General features: G+C 30.6%; 1 protein-coding gene across 4 annotated transcripts in view; it reads left to right on the forward strand.

The window, feature by feature from the left end:
- The first annotated feature begins 8,407 nt into the window (after positions 1-8,407).
- LOC134725544 (uncharacterized) overlaps positions 8,408-18,014 on the forward strand; it is a 46,689-nt gene continuing 37,082 nt past the window's right edge. Inside the window, exons 1-3 of one of the 4 annotated variants that reach the window (XM_063589453.1) lie at positions 8,408-8,682; positions 10,950-11,040; positions 14,801-14,896. In XM_063589453.1, the coding sequence (XP_063445523.1) occupies positions 8,645-8,682; positions 10,950-11,040; positions 14,801-14,896 (225 nt within the window). In that variant the 5' untranslated portion in view covers positions 8,408-8,644. The remainder of the gene's footprint in view (positions 8,683-10,949; positions 11,041-14,800; positions 14,897-18,014) is intronic. The other 3 variants (XM_063589449.1, XM_063589452.1, XM_063589450.1) reach the window with 3 other exon arrangements.

Genomic DNA, 18,014 nt, shown 5'->3' on the forward strand with positions numbered 1-18,014 from the left:
ATGTATTTATCAAGTGGATAGAGATTTTCTATACAAGAATTAATAGCTGTGTAAAATGCAATGGATTTTTGACACCCTATTTTTGTGTTGATAATGGGATAAGACAAGGGTGTCCAATAAGTGCTCTTCTCTATGTTTTAGCAGCTGAAACTTTACAATGTAATATAAGGAAAAATGTAAATATATCTGGTATTAAAATTCCAAATACCACCGATGAAGCTCTTATTTTTCAGCACGCAGATGACACTACTTTAACTGTGTCTGACAAAAGTTCTATTGATGAAATTTTTAAAGTTTTTAAAATGTATGAAGCCAGTTCAGGCGCCAAAATAAATAGACAAAAATCAGAAATATTGCCAATTGGCACAGGAAGAATAGCTGATAATGAAAAAAACAAATATAATTTACAAGTTTGTGAAAACTATATTCTATTGTTAGGAGTGTATGTTGGCAAAGACAAAACTGTTTGTGATCATTTAAATTGGAGTGGCAAAGTTAGTAAAATTAAGTCCTTATTGAATATGTGGATGCAGAGGCAATTGACAATACAGGGTAGAGTGAATGTTATTTCCTCATTATTTATGTCAAGATTATGGTATTCTTTGTTTGTAACATCGATGCCAGATCATGTTTTACGAGATATTAAAACTGCATGTGTTAGTTTTGTGTGGAATAATGGTGCACACTTAGTAAAATATAACACCATCATTGATCAAAAGTGTAATGGAGGTTTACAGTTACCTGATATTGAATCAAAGATGTATGCATTTAGATTAAAATTTTTAGCCAGGTTTTTAGACAAGAATTATAAAGTGCTATGGAAGTCTACATTTAAATATTTTATTTCAAAAATTTTAAATATGAACTTATCAGAAGAAATATTATTCATGTCTTTACCAGAAAACTTGAAGTGTATTCCTAATGTTTACAAAGAAATGTTTAAAGGTTTTGATCTCTTAAGAGATGATATTGAATTTGATCTTAGCACTGAAAATGTATATGATCAACCCTTATTTTGTAATCCAAATGTGTTGTTCGATGGAAAAACTGTTATATGGTATGATTTTATAAATGCTGGAATTGTTCAAGTAAAAGATATATGTTATGAAGTTATAGAGGGTTTTTTACCAGAAATGGCTATAGTTGAGATGATACAAAATGTAACTAATCATTGTGATATTAATAGTATTGTAAAAAGATATAATACTTTAAAAGTTGTATTGCCTAAAGAATGGACAGAAATTATTCATAAAAATATTCATAGGAGAAATGTTTCTCGCTCTATAAATATTAATGTCATTTTCAAAGATAAATTGTCAGAGTTTTCTATGTGTTCGACAAAAGAACTGTATTTGTTACTTACTAGTAAACTATGTCAGCATCCTATTTGCTATAAAAAGTGGACGGAAGTTTTTGAGATTGAAGAGAATGATCTTTGTAAAGTATGGAAAAACGTTAATTTCTATTGGAAACCATCTATATTAATGGATCTAGATTTCAAAATAGCTCATTATTGTATTTTTACAAATTCTAAACTTATGACTATGAAACTTATAAATTACAATGTATGTGATGTTTGTGAAAAGGAAGTAGAAAATATCACTCATTTATTTCTATTATGTTCTGAATTAGTAGAATTTCATCTGTTTATGCAACAAAAGTTGTTAGTTTTATTTGATAATGTTGATTCTGACAAAATTGATAATTTAGTGTATGAAGAGGTATTTATGTTTGGTTTATTTGGACCTATCAAAGGCGTAAATGTAAGTTTTGTCAATTTCATGTTATCTGTAGCGAGATATTGTATCTTCAGAAGAAGGAATTTACTTAAAAATTTAAACAGTAATGTTGATCTTATTAGACTATTTAAATACACTGTAAAACATTATATAACTTACTTGTATGAATATTTGTGTGATGCAAGATGTATGAGAAATATTTTTGAGAAACACTTTTTAAAGAATAATATTCTGGTACAAGAAACCGAAGGTGTAATAACATTTAATTTCTAAATATTGTGCTGATTATATATGATTATACTTAAAAACATTGCCTTGTGATATTTTGTGTAATATGTAATATATCTGTTGTATATATATGTTGAAGAATTGAATAAAGATAAAAAAAAAAAAACATTTTAAATTACAATTGAAAAAAAATTCTAGTATGTGATAATAACAAAAAGTAAAGAACATAAAACTGTATTACACAAATTTATTAAAATCTTTAAAAGTGCAATGAAATAATAATTAATTAGAATAAAATGACTTAACCAAGTGAACATGCATTGATGTTTTGGTATTTTCCATATACATAATAAGAAAATGTACCATTAATACTGAAATTCAGCTCGAAAAAGTTCGTACGCGTTATGACCTGAGATTTGATTCTTCAATGCAGGTCATGACCTGCATTTTCATCGTCACAGGTTGACAGGTATGATATTTTTGTGGAAAAAGGAGGAGCATGCTAGAAAACAATTATCCTGTCCCAAATGTCACTAAATGTTTTTAAAAAAAAAAAGAAGATGTGGTATGAATGCCAATGAGACAGCTCTCCACAAGAGACCAAAATGACACCGAAATTAACATTTAAAGGTCACCTTACGGCCTTCAACAATAAGCAAAAGCCGATACTACATAGTCTGATGTAAAAGGCCCCGAAATGACAATGTAAAAAAATTCAAATGAGAAAACTAACAGCCTTATTTATGATCATTTATGTACAAAAAAAGAGCGAAAAACAAATATCACTGAACCACTGAATTACAGGCTCCTGACTGGAATGTTCATAATACATGTACACTAAATGTATGTTCATAATAAAATTAATAGAAAAAAAATGGGCATTTTGGAAATAAAGGAGGAGGGTTAAAAAAACATTTTCCTGTCCCCAAGTACCTATGACTTTTGATACTTTTCCTGAAATTCTTAAGTAATTAAATCTTTTACTAAATTCTTCCTACAACACTTTACATCCTTTCAAATACGCTCTGAATGCCCGCGATTTCGCGGGTGTGTTCTAGTATATATTGATTCAATCTGAGTAAAATGCAGATCTATCCGCTTGCTCAGTCAATCCTGGTATCTATGATGAGTTAATTTTCAACCACTGGGTCGATGCCACTGCTGGAGGAGTTTTTTAATTCCCTGAGGGTATCACCAGCCCAGTAGTCAGCACTACTGTGTTGACTTGAGTTATCATTGATATAATCATAATTATACATTAACTGTTAACAAAACTTTGAATTTTTGAAATACTAACCGGCTTTTCTGCCTCAGGAATAGATTACCTTAGCTCGATTTGGCAAAACTTTTAGTAATTTTTGGTTCTGAATGCTCTTCCACTTCGTACTTTATTTGGCTTTTTTTACATTTTTTTTATTCGAGCGTCACTGATGAGTCTGCCACAACCTGTAAAGTGTATAACGGTAAGGGGATGTGGCATGATTGTCATGAGACAAATTTTTCACAGAGTGTGTCTGTCCCAAGCAAGGAGCCTGTTATTTGTTGCTGTATATCATATGTGTTTTGTTTTCCCACGATTATTGTTTTGTTCAAGCACGGCGAGACAGTTGGTTTCTCGTTTTTTAAATTGTTTTACTTTCTATACGTTGTTTGTTTGTTGTTGTTGTTTTAGGTCGTATGGTGACTTTTAGTTGCTGACATCCTCGTTAATCATACCAAATTTTATATCACTGATGACTCAACGAAATATTTTATCAGTTAATTTTTAAAGGGGCGATGTATATTCAACACTGTTCTTTTAATTTTTGAAAAAATATATTCATCTCTCTGTCTTGAAACGTTTATGTTACGTTTTCCTGCGTGAAACAATTCTTCGGAATTCCAATGGGACTAACTGTGCACCACTTATTGCGGACCTGTTTTTGTATTGCTATTAGTTACAATTTATGACAAAAATCAGCAAAGACCCATCGAAACAACATCTCGAAAACAAATTTAATAATACTTTTAGATATTTGGATGATATTTTGGCTCTCAATAATGACGACTTCAGTATGTATACTAAAGAAATTTATCCTGTTGAACTTACTTTAAATAAAGCTAATACTAACAATGACCACTGCCCTTTCCTCGATCTTGATATTTATATCACTAACGGAAAGCTTAATACTAAAATTTATGATAAAAGAGATGATTTTTCATTTCCTATTGTAAATTATCCATTTTTAGATGGTGACGTTCCCTTGTCACCATCTTACGGTGTTTATATATCTCAACTTGTACGATTCGCTCTTGTATGTAACAATGTTTTAGATTTTAACGAGAGAAATTTATGTATTACTGAACAATTATTATAGCAGGGTTTTCGATATCACAAACTAGTCAAAACATTTACTAAATTTTATCATCGGTATAAGGACATCATTCGTAAATAGCTCAGCATGCAGACTTCATATACGTTCAGGTATTTCACATCCATTTTTTTTTATGGATATATTCTTTATAAAGCACAACAATATCAGTATTCACCTCAGAAACTAACAAAACCTTTAAATAGACTTATCAAGAAGGGATATAGTTACGATACTGTTGTCAGGTCATTAAAGACTGCTTGTTTTGGCGTTAATATTGACTCACCTTTAGGGTCTTTGCATCGGAACTAAACACATTTATTAAAAAAAAACCAGTTGTTGGCATGACACGGGTTATGTTCTTCTCATATATGTTATGATGGTATGATACTCAACCCCTAACGGGAAGGATTGTGCCTGATATTCATATGATGAAATCATAATCTTTCAATCAGTTTAACTGAAGTCTGGAGCTGGCATGTCAGTTAACTACTAGTAGTCTGTTGTTATTTATGTATTATTGTCATTTTGTTTATTTTCTTTGGTTACATCTTCTGACATCAGACTCAGACTTCTCTTGAATTGAATTTTAAATGTGCGTATTGTTATGCATTTACTTTTCTACATTGGCTAGAGGTATAGGGGGAGGGTTGAGATCTCATAAACATGTTTAACCCCGCCTCATTTTCGCGCCTGTCCCAAGTCAGGAGCCTCTGGCCTTTGTTAGCCTTGTATTTTTTTAATTTTAGTTTCTTGTGTACAATTTGGAAATTAGTATGGCGTTCATTATCACTGAACTAGTATATATTTGTTTAGGGGCCAGCCGAAGGACGCCCCCGGGTAGGAGAAATTACATTGAAGACCTGTTGGTGACCTTCTGCTGTTGTTTTATTTTATGGTCGGGTTGTTGTCTCTTTGACACATTCCCCATTTCCATTCTCAATTTTATTTCAAAAGATCATATATTAACCCAGGCTCGAATTTTCTGCCGTTAAAGAAGTAAGAGTAGCAACGGTTGGTATCACTTTGTAATTAATAGATTTGAAATTTTGGCTCATTCAAACGACAGACAATTGTAGACAAGACAAGACAATATTTTATTTGAGTCTCACCTCTTCTAAAACATTTACATAATATTACAATTTAAATATTACAATATAAAACAAGAGCCACTCTAAAAAGAGTTATGAGAGACTATAAAAAAAAAAAAAGGTATATACATTTACATATATATATTTACATACATAAAACATAAAACAAATTAAAAGTATACAAATGTTAAGAATAACATAAAACAGTTTAAAAGTAAACAAATTTTAAGAATATAATAAACATTTTCTTTTCAGTAAAATATCATAGCAGATTTTGGCAGTGTAAAAATAAACATCTTCATCACTAAATAAAAATACAAATTTATCATCATCTGACATACTATTAAAATCATGACAAAAAGAATTAGCATGACTAAACAACACAGCACGAAAATCTGCATATAGTGGACATTTTCAAAATTACATGTTTCTCATCTTCTATGGTTTCATTACAACTAAAACATATTCGTTCATTAATAGGTAAGTTCTGATACCGGCCCGTTTCAATTGTAATCAAGTCGAATATTATGTACATATAAACGTCCACGAATACTAATACTTCAGATGACATTTTTTTGTCCTTTTTTTTTTTTACGTTAACTTAAATTCCATAAACAAATATTACAAGAACTAGGTGCAATAATACTTTTGAAAATATCGATAGCAAAGAAATTTGGTAATCAAATCAAAGACGAGATTAATGGAACTAAATAGAATCATTCTCATAACAGCGTGGACAAGACAATTTATTTGTGCGCTAAGGTTATCAATTGACTGCCGCTCAGATTAGGTGAACGAGCGTAAATTCAAAGTTATCGATAGACGACGAAGGTGAATAATTTAGTGAGTATTACCAACATAAGTATTGTGGTTGCCACGTAGCTATGAAAAATAATTCTACTGGAGCTCCGAGGGGTAAAAACTCAATTAAAAGATCGTAAAACCTTTTTTCTAAAAAAAAAAAAAATATGATGATTTCGTGGAAAAAAAATAGTTCTTTGACTGTGAAAATAGTATTCTAAGATAAACAAATTATTTTCTTCACAATTTGTTTATATTGGTTAGAGCTTGAAATGGACTGTATGTTGTCCTTAGTGGCTCAGTCTTGGTGTATTTTGTCTAATTGTGTATGTTGGGTGCTGTCCCGTTGAACTATATCCGACATCTCTTATCAATGCTTATCATGGCTTATTCAACTGCAGTTGAACATAGGCCGGTATGAGATGATTAATAACCCTCAAATTGCTAAAGCATATAATAAGTAAAGAAATACAATGGTGGTGGTATGAAATTTGTATTTTCTATATAGGTCCAGTATACAGAAAAATTGTTAAAAAAATATTAAAATTTGAAAAGACCAAAAGATACGATGACGAAACTGCTAAAATTATGATGCAAAGCAGACCATAGCAAGGAATTAATTGAACCACAACTGTTAGCATTTATAGATTCTGTAGAAAAGAGTATTCTAGATGAATTAAAGAAGTACATTTGATTTCATTAAAAAAACAATGTTTTATTAAAACAAAACTGTGTTTTTCTATTTCCATTTTGATTTGAAAAGTCCTTGTTTTGCAATTTTCATGTTTCTTCGTTATATATTTCATAACTTTGTATGTGCACTAAGACATGGGCAAATATTGACAAACTGGAATGCCCAGACTGCAGGAAGACTAGTTTTTAGCATTTGGATATAGTATTGTAATAGTGGAGTAAGCGAGCCAACAAATTTTCAACTTTAATGGACCAACACCTACCTGCAGGATAATTTTTAATTGTTCTTGTTTGAACTTTAATGGTGGCATGGTTTTAAAAGCGTTAGATGGTGCATTTTATTTAACATCACATGTACAGTTAAAGATACATTTCTAAATCTAAGCAGTTTCTTAGTAAAATGATATAATTAAATACCGGTTTGCCAGCAGAAAATATTTCACTTAACGATTTAAATGAAGTGATGGGAATTAGTGTATATTTTTGTTGTGACTTAAATGCTATATTGAAGGCATTATATATGTTTACCATATGCATTAGCACTAAACTTTCGGGCATAAAATGTAAAACCAAACGTTTGAGGATTAAAAAAAAGTAAATATATTTTGTCGAGTTGCATTTGAATGAATAAATCTGCATGTCTTTTTAATCTCAATTTTATGAAACACTGCACCGTAGGATACCTATGACTGCGCAAAAAAGTGAGATTAAGGTATTGCATGGCTTTTCCCGCAGAAGTCACCAACAGGTCTTCAATGCAGCGAGAAATTCCAACACCCGGAGGCGTCCTTCAGCTTCAAATATACTAAATTAAACTAGTTCAGTGAAAATGAACGCCATACTAAACTCCAAATTGTACACAAGTAACTAAAATTAAAAATAGTGCAAGACTAACAAAGGCCAGAGGCTTCTGAATTGAAACAGGCGCAAAAAGCTAACCGTCATATATGACCGGCTTTAAAAAAAATGCAGACTATTTTGTATGTACAAATCTTCCTATTTTATTTTATCTTACAATATTCCATTGTTTAGTTTTCAGCGCTTTTTACTCATCACTGAAGTAACATATATACAACAAATGGAAGTTTTTAACGACCTTGACTGGCTATACAGCCCTTGCACGGTCGGCTATGTTACATATACTGTTCCCAGATCACCTTTAGTTAATAACAAAGTTGCCGGGTGTTCCAAAATTTAAATTTGCACAATTTATAGCTTGAAAAAAGTCCTGTGGTCCATACTTAGAAAAAAATTACGATAGCAACTAATTTATGGTTATGTATTCAAAATACAGCCGATTTTAGACTTAGAACCCCCCATCTACGTATAAAGTGACAAACAACAGTCAATCACTATGGGAAATAACTCTAAATGTCAATTTGTTTGACAAGAGTTCACTCCCTCAATTTTTCGTTTCCGGTTGCGTACGAATATATATTTTTTCCTGGTAACCAGTAACATAACAAATATAGCTGATATTTCATTCATTCGAATATTTATTCAAATAATAAGTCTAAAATATATATTTACGATTACTTAGGATTTTTATAAGAAATATAATAATCAAATATTGTGTACCAAATAAAGATATCAACGAACTATATTTTAGCAGGTGCTTGCGTAGGTTTTAGGTTGTGTACATCGCTTGAGTGACGCGTCCTAAACAACAGCAATGTGGGAAATGTAAAATTGTTATATTTTTACCAGGATTTATTTTTTCCTTTGGATTACGTAAATAAAAATGTCGGACGCAGTTATCAAAACTGTCGGAAGAAAACTGTAAGTGAATAACGTTTTAGTTGTTTATGCTACATAATTTTTGGGCTGGGATGATGTAAAAAATCTGATAAACTCGCTTTTGATCTTTTAGTTGTCCTCACTCCTGGCCCTAAACTCCTGATACCAACGAAGTTAATAGAGGGTTAAAGTATTTGTCGTGTTGACAATAAGTGTATTCATCTTATATTGTCCAGTCCAAATAACTTTTTAAGCATGTCTAACTTTTAACCACAAATCCTTCAATCCCTACCCTTGCAAAGTAAGCACAATATTAATCTCATTCATTGAATAACAACAGATATATATATACAGCACATGCAGTGTACATCAATAAATATAAAGCACATGTACAAATGAAATTGTAAACTGAGCAACGCAAGTTAAAGCAACATGTACATCTTATAAGCTAAAGCACACATAGTGACACATGTACATGTATACATCAAAGGCTTAGATATATATTTACAATGTATACAGACAAAGCCCAAAATAGAGCAGATCAGCATATTTACATAAAACACATGCATTGTACAAGCAATAAAAACTTAATTCTAATTAAGTGAAAACTTACAAAAATTATAGAAACACATACATAAGCACTAACTTCCGTTATGGCTAAAACTGTTAACATGATTAATTTGTCCAGTTGGTTTGAAGTATACCTAAGTTAGTACAATATTTTTGCTGTGCATGATTTAGTACAAAAGTATCTACTGTGAATTCAGAAATTATTGTGATGCTTTTTATCATTGTGAAAATTGCAACAGGGTTATAAACAAAATAATTTAAAATCGCATTTTTTAAATTTCATTTGTAATTAAACAGGAATTTTCTCAATATTGCCAAAATGAAGGTAGTATTTTTAGGGTACCACGATTTCCCGAGAACTACGAGAACAACATAATATCCCGAAAACAAGATTATATATCCCGAGAACAAGATTTTTTATGGTGTTATATGTGTTTTTTGCTTAAATAAGTGTAACAGCATACAATGATTAAGGTTTATGGCGTTCATAATTAATAAAAGTACACGCAATCTTCAGAAAATAGATTTGTATGAGGCAAATTCCTTATTCCTTAAAACAATGTGGCGGACGTTATATTTTGTCAGTTTTTATATGAATTTTTAACATTTTTTTTAATAAAATCTATTCTTTCAGTACATTTGATACTTTTCTTTTGTGTCAGTTCTTCTAAGATCTTCTAATTCTTTGATTTTCTTAAGTTGTCTACCTTAAGAATGTCCGCCATATTGTGTTCAACAAGGATTTTGCATACAAGACATAGAAATCAAATTTTTGACCTAAAATAGCATTTTTATTGAATAAAAACGAGTAGTATCTCTTATTAGTATTCTTTATTATTGTAAAAAGTAGTAAAAACACAATAAAAACACCTTTAACACAATTAAAAATCTTGTTCTCGGGATACATAATGTTGTTTTCGGGATATTATGTTGTTCTCGTAGTTCTCGGGAAATCGTGGTACCGGTATTTTTAGTCTAAAATGACAAAATCGCATTTATATGCACACACAGACAATAATTCCTCCAAACATGATAAAAATACAAAAAATGTAAACTGTATTAGTTTTACATGTACACATGTACCTGAGTCGGTGAAAAGTTAATATAAAGGCAATCCTTGTAAAAATTTAGGGTTCCATATAGTAGATAAATGATACATTATAATAAATATTATTGTATTGCAATATAATATTTCCCACAAAAAGCAACCAAAAGTTAGCGTGCAATAAATCTTCAAAAATTCATGACATCGTCAACATCAAAATCTAGTTTAAATCAATTTTTACTTTTAAATATTATATTGCTATACAATAAAAGGGTTATTGCATGAATATTGGCAATATTGTCCCTCGTAGAACATATATTGCACTCACAAGCTCGTGCAATATAAGATTCTACTGGGGACAATATTCCCCAATGCAATAACCCTATCATATTAATGTACACTTTTTGTATCCTGGATTCTAGATCTTTTATTTTTGTATATAAATATTGATCATATGTGTGTTTGTACAATGTTACTTCATTTATATATGTTCATTTTTTTTTCAACAATTTCAAAAAGATTGTAATAAACTATTTTATGTACTTTTGATACAAACAGCAATTACAGAGTACACTTTTACATGCAAATTTTTGATCTGCATGAACTGATTTTGTGTCGTTTTCTGTTATCTGGTCTAAATGTTCATTCTATATTAAATTATAAATATAATATGTTATTTTTATCTGAATTTCAGAAAATATTATTTTGATGTGAAAAGATTAGAAGATGGATTTGATTTATCTGGAGTACACAGTCCACAACTTGATCATCCCCCATTAAAATCTGTAAGTTCATTAACAAGTATTATAGTTCATATACATGTACAAAAAATGTAGGTATAGTCATGATACAATGTACATTTTTCTGCTATTTCTAGTAACATTTTGTGTACTTTGAACAATTTGTTTGCTGTAAAATTTATGCTGAGAAATACAATCTTTGATTTAATTTTCTACAAGTTAAAATACAAGCATAGTTCCATTTAAATATTGTTGTATTTATAGAAGATTAAAATTTTTAAGAAGAAATACATTTAATCAGTTGATGATAAGGAAAACCTGGTTGTAATTTTTTTTTCTTTCTAATAGTAATTTCAGTCATTGAAATTTTGATTAATTGTATTTTAAGATTAAATACATATATATGATCATGTTTAAGCAGGTAAATGAGATGATATTTTAAATAACAAAATATGGAACTTAGTTTTAAAATCCATTTTTAACTTGACTTTGATATTTACAATTTAAGAATACCAGTACTGTAGTTGAAGAGTTGCCATCGTCAATTGTAGATTTGACGGTCGCCAATGCAGTTTTACTGGTGACACATAGCGAAGACAGTATAACGGAGATTGGCGACTGTCAAATCAAAATTGAAGGGGGAAACTCTGCAACTATAGTACTGTTATTCTGTTTCTAATGCATTTCAAAAAGAAATAATACAATTAAACTTGATAAAATGTCTAAATTTGAAAAATAAAAAAAATCTGTGAAACTTTATAAATGATTTTGGTAAACGTGACGTCATACAAATAAAAACTTACAACCTGAAGGTTATGACGTCACCTGTACAATTTAGAGTCTGATAAAATTACATTAAAACCAGGAATTCAATGTAGTTGTTGTTTTATTTTCGATTATATAGCGGTAATCAAACACATATGTTGATTCAATCAATTTAAAATGTTGGGTCCTTCCTTAGTTACACCTGGTCAACTGTGGATTTGATGGCAACTTTTAGCCAATGAAAAAAATGTTACATAAAAATTGCATTAGAATATATTATTAGAATTTTGTTTAAACCAGTCTGCAACCTAGAAATTCCAAGTGTCCATGTACATCATATCCTAACTTGTTCTTGATGCATTGTCATAGATTTTCAAAGGTCACGCTAACTATTACTATAAATTATAATAAATATAAAAGTATAATAATAAGTTGCTTTTTGAATGATTTAATTTATATATTACAAAATTGTAACACATTTTTCAGGTGAAAAATAAGCAATAACAGTACATGTTTACTTGTCTATCCAAGCATACCAGTATTCTGAATAAAATTAACCTACACTTATTTCCTCTCAATAAATTTGTACATTGTAGTTCAGAGATTTTTTTTGTACTAACAAATGTACACTTTCTTGTTTCGCTTAATGAATAGTAATTATTGTTGCTTAGACTTAAATTTTGGAAGATTTTTTTTTGGAGGGGGGAGGAAGAATTAATTTTACTTTTACTAAAGATTCATTTCAATACAATATAAACAGTTTGCAAAAGTTAAGCACCACCTATTTTTATTGCATCTATTTTTTTTCCAATCTAAAACATTAATTATTCCTAAAAAAAAAACCAACATTCATGTAGCAATTTTGCTATCATATACCATAAACAAACCAAAAATATAATTTTGGTTGCTTATGAAGGTTCTATGCATTTAGGTTTTGCATCTATAGAAATATTGTTAATTACACAAATCAGAAACAGCATTTTTAAAAGTTTAACTGTGATTTTTTATTTTTTTACAACAATTATTTTTAATCACCCTATATCATTTAAATTTTCTACACATAATCTTTGGTAATGTTCAGCAAATTTTATGTCAATATTGGAGTCAATAGCATGTGTAACAACCTCTCTTCCGGTACAGTTCCATAACACATACTCCTTATATATACTCACTCCTAGCCTTCAAAACTTAAGTTGAAGAAATCTGTTCCATTCATCAACAATTGCCACTTTTAAGTCGACAAGATTTTGTGAAGGCGGATCTCTGCAATTGAGATTTCTGCTAATGGCATTCCAGACATGTTCGATAGGATTTATGTATGGAAACATTGAAGGCCAAAAGATAGTGTATAATGGCTTTTTGCTTTTCCAACTCTGTTACAATCCTTGCCCTCTGTGGTTTAGTGTTATTGTCCATTTACTAGGGTCTTGAGCATGTTGACGCAAATATGGGATAAGGGACTACAATTAGGCACCAAATCTCTGTATGTCTGTCAGACTCTAGATACATGTATAGGAAGATGTGGTGTGAGTGCCAATGAGACAACTCTCCATCCAAATAACAATTTAAAAAGAGTAAACCATTATAGGTTAAAGTACGGCCTTCAACACGGAGCCTTGGCTCACACCGAACAACAAGCTATAAAGGGCCCCAAAATTACTAGTGTAAAACCATTCAAACCGGAAAACCAACGGTCTAATCTATATAAACAATATATGTATTACATAAACAAACGACAACTACTGTACATCAGATTCCTGACTTAGGACAGGTGTAAACATTTGCAGCTGTCCGTTTATGTCAACCTCCAAAATATGCAATGCATACCCAGCTTACAATGGTATTAAAAGCAACCCCAAATTGTAACACCACCAGCACCTCATGCAATCATTGGGCAAACATTGTTTTTTTCATAGGCTGTTTATTTCCCTGCGAAATCCATATTATGGCATCTACTGGTAGTAAAAGAAACCTACTTTCATCTATTAATGAATGCTTTGCCAACTTCTCATTTTCAGGCATAGATAGTCATTATCCCATTGAAACCTGTTAGGGCAGGTCTCATGACAACACGACTTGCTGTGTAGTTGCCTCTATGGAGTTGACGGACCAATGTTCGAAAACTTTCACGACCACCTGCAGAAACAGTATATTTGTAAACACTCAGATGCCCGTTAATAAAAGGTTGCTTGGCTGCTTTATAGGAGTTTAATCTTTTTGGTCGTAGTGAATTTTCTTAGTGTATGTTTAGGCAATTCCTAACACCTAACATAAATGTTTTTTTCCCAATAGTTAAACAAATATTGCCAGTTATATTTTGGTGGTGTTTAACTTTTGGCAGACTGAATATTTATGGGATACTTATTTTTGTCCATTTCACAGATACATGTAAGGGGAAAAGAAAAATTTAGATTCTCAATGATATATGAGTGTTATTTTGAAACATATACATATACAAAATGTACATCGTTTTTTTATAGACTAGACCAATGGTTTTCCCGTTTTAATGGTTTTACACTAGTAATTTTGAGGGGCAATTGGGGCTCTTTATAGTTTGTTGTTCGGTGTAAGCCAAGGCTCTGTGTTGAAGGCTGTACATTGACCTATAATGGTTTACTTTTATTAACTTTTATTTGGATGGAGAGTTGTGTCATTGGCACTCACACCACATCTTCCTATATCTATGTATTAAATGTGAAATGAATATCCCTTTAAATCAAGATAGGTCTTGTTTTGAGAATACAATGTAATTGATGATTTTATTTACCATGTTTACAAAGTGTATATACCAAGAATTACTGCTTTTTAGCATGTTTCTTGTAAGTTTGATTGATTAGTACAACAATCATTTGATTAATAATAAATATTTGATTACTCTGAAGATGGTATCAGAAATTTGTTCAGATGGCCATCTTTGGTAGAACTTGCGAAACATTCATTGATTTTCTCTCCATTTTTGATGGACTTTGTGTAAGAATGAGTCTAACTTGTTTTAAACAACTTTTGCATTTTATAAAAAATGTTTTATTTGTTTTCAAAGAGACCGACACTACAGTATGATGGACTACATGACAGAGCACTCAAGCATTACTTCAGCTTACCAGAAGTTAGAGTTAGACTTACAAAGATGGATTTGGTAAGTAGAACAAACAGAAATCTTTCATTTTTCATTTATTAAAAAAAAGTCTCATTAAGTTGGTACATACCACTACAGGGAGATAACTCTATAAAATTCAGCTGAACATATTTTACTTTCAATTGTTCAGGCAATAGTAAGCTTCTCAATGATCAAAATTGGTAATAGTAATACTGCTATTTGTCCAATGATTTTTTTTTTATAAGTGTGTGGTTCCAATTTTTGAAATTTTATATTTTTGTCATATAGTAAAAGTAAACATTTTGTCAAAATTTTATGAAAATTAAACGAGCCAAATCAATTCAAGTTCAGTTGTAATCTTAACATAATGTTTAAGACAATAACAAATTGACAGTCATGACATCTGTTGGTGAAGTTGTCCTTAAATATATGCATCGTCGGTATGTTTGTTTTTAATGGTCACATTTGTTTCTGCCTTGACTTGCTCTGTTGGAATAGACCACTTTCGAGTTCATCCGTCACCGGAAAAAACTCGTCAATTATACGCGCCTTTATGACGTCATTTACCAGATAGAGGGTTGCCTGTATCCCTGCACTATTTACGTTCATCAAGTGTCTTAGTGATCGTCATTGTGCAGGATAAACTAGAAATAATGGTTGTTCTGTAGGTACTTAATGACAATTCCCTAATGACAGCAAGGCTGATTGTCAATTTTGAGAATTCAATTTGCCGAATAATATGTACAATATAGAATTTTAGTTTTCCAACCACTCGCTCAACATTGGAACGGAAGTGAAGACGCCCCTAAACGCACGAATGACGGTGATAAAGGTGGGTAAAATTGACAAGGTTTTTCCGGTGACGGATGAACTCGAAAGTGGTCTATAGATTTTGGCTGTATTGCTGCTTAAATGGTTATTTACATGTACATGAAATCACTCATCCTGTATCCAATGTGTGCACTATAGTAGTAGTTTTTGAACAACCTTGTAGGCCGAATTAATGAAAATATCTTTTCCTTTGAAACAATTTTTTGGCCAATCCAAGCCAATGCAATCTCCAGATAAAAAGTCATAGATAGGAATAAAAGAGAATTAAAGCTTATTCCAGTCTCTTTGATGTCTAGGTTTCATTTCATAACAATGATAAGTTTTTTTACATATCCATATTTGGTAATTTAATGTTATAGATACATGTACCAACATACATCAACTATCCTGGTTGTCATATAGTGATTCATGGAAAAGACTATGTATTGAAGCAATTTATTTATTTATTTAAATGTCAACTTTATTGATTTTCAATTACTTTATATGTTATGTTAATTACTTCTAGTGTAAAGAAATCACTGGAGAGTCTAAATGTTATTACAAAAAAGATATGTCAACTTATAAAATTACAACTACTTTCATAATGACAATTTGCTAGACATTGTAATAAGGATCAAGCTAAACCTTTGTCAGTTAGCATGTTGAAGAACAGAATGCTTATAAACAATATAAGTCATAAGAGTGTATATGTAATTTCTAATAGCAATTGTAGCATTACCTTTATGTTATACAGTCTATAGCAGACATGAAATCCTTTAAGAAAATGTCATAGACCATTAAACCATTTGTTTCAGTTACAATTACAGAAAAAAATTGTTATAAATCGAGCACTCACTTCCATTTAGTCATTGCACCATATTGAAGCATAAGAAAAGTCTACCAAAACTTGCATACAACAATTCTGCTTTTGAATTCTCTATATATTGGCATTCTTATTGTTAATGTTTAAACCCACATTACAAAGGAGTCATACAGTGTGATGTTCTTGTTTTTCACTTTTAAATTTTAACTTCCTGTTTACCTTATAAACAATAATCACAATTTATGACATTTTCGGCTCAATTTTCTTAGGGATTACAACAATATGTATATAAAAACAAGTTCAGCGGTTTGTAGTACTGTGGATTCATTAATATTCGTTGGATACCAATTTTCGTAGATTTCGTGGATACCGAGAAACCACGAATTAAAATGTTCAGCGAATTACAAATTTTCTTAAGGAATATATGCAGACTTTTCAAAAAACTCCAATTTAAATATCCACGAATATGCAGGTTTTCCTCAAACCATGAAAATTGGTACCCACGAAAATAAATGAATCCACAGTACATGTATTAGTATTCACTGATGCTGTAATTAATTACCAATAAGACAATTGCACCCACCAATAAACATCCAAATGATATCACAAAACAACCTTCAACAAATGTCAAACTAAGACCTAACCTATAAAGGAAGCTATGATAGCCCATAGTAATAACCAAATCTCTCTGTTTCAAGTCAATAACAAAACAGGAAAAACAGTTGAAACATAGATACAAAGACAGATGTTTGAGTTATAGTGAACTACACTATTCTGGTTTTGGAAAGGTATATCACATAAAGGAAGGATGACATTTTTTTTTAACTCTCAACCCTTAATAGAATAATGGTCAAACAAAATAAAGATAGAGAAAAAAAATACTTATTGAAAATAGAAATCAAGATCCCTCTCCAGCCTCATAATATAATGAGGGTGATTTTTGCAAAGTGAGGATATTTGTAGACAAAAGGATTAAAATTTTTTTTTTTAAAGAACAATTGAAGGTCTTTCCACCAATAAGAATCTATTTTTATATGAAAATATTAAAATTCAGTTGAAAATTTCACAAGAAAGTTGGAAAGACCTAATAAACTCTCAAAGCTTTATATGGGGACGAAGTCCCCAATAACAGTAGAAAATTCAATAAAAAAAAAAATCGGGAAAATTTCCCGAATTTTTCATTGTACTAATGAACTCAAAATCGTTCAATTTTTTTATGTCATGTTTTGAAATCCCGGACCTGCGCCGAAATCTACAATGTACTTCCTTTTTCCGGTTTCATTTGTATGAAACTTTGAGAAAATATATATTTATCAGTCTAGTATAAAATAGGAAGGACTGCAATACCAATTTCATTTTTAATAATTCCTTGATATGAAAAAACGTTACCTGATGAAAGCGTTTCTTAGTTTACATTGCATATGACGTCATAACTTAAATAACGTCACAACTAAAATCCCTAACAACAGAACCAAAATCGGAAACGTAAAGGTATTTCCGTTTTTTTTTTTACAAATATTTAGG

Source organism: Mytilus trossulus, chromosome 7 (assembly GCF_036588685.1).
Source record: "Mytilus trossulus isolate FHL-02 chromosome 7, PNRI_Mtr1.1.1.hap1, whole genome shotgun sequence".
Classification (NCBI taxonomy): Eukaryota; Metazoa; Mollusca; class Bivalvia; order Mytilida; family Mytilidae; genus Mytilus; species Mytilus trossulus.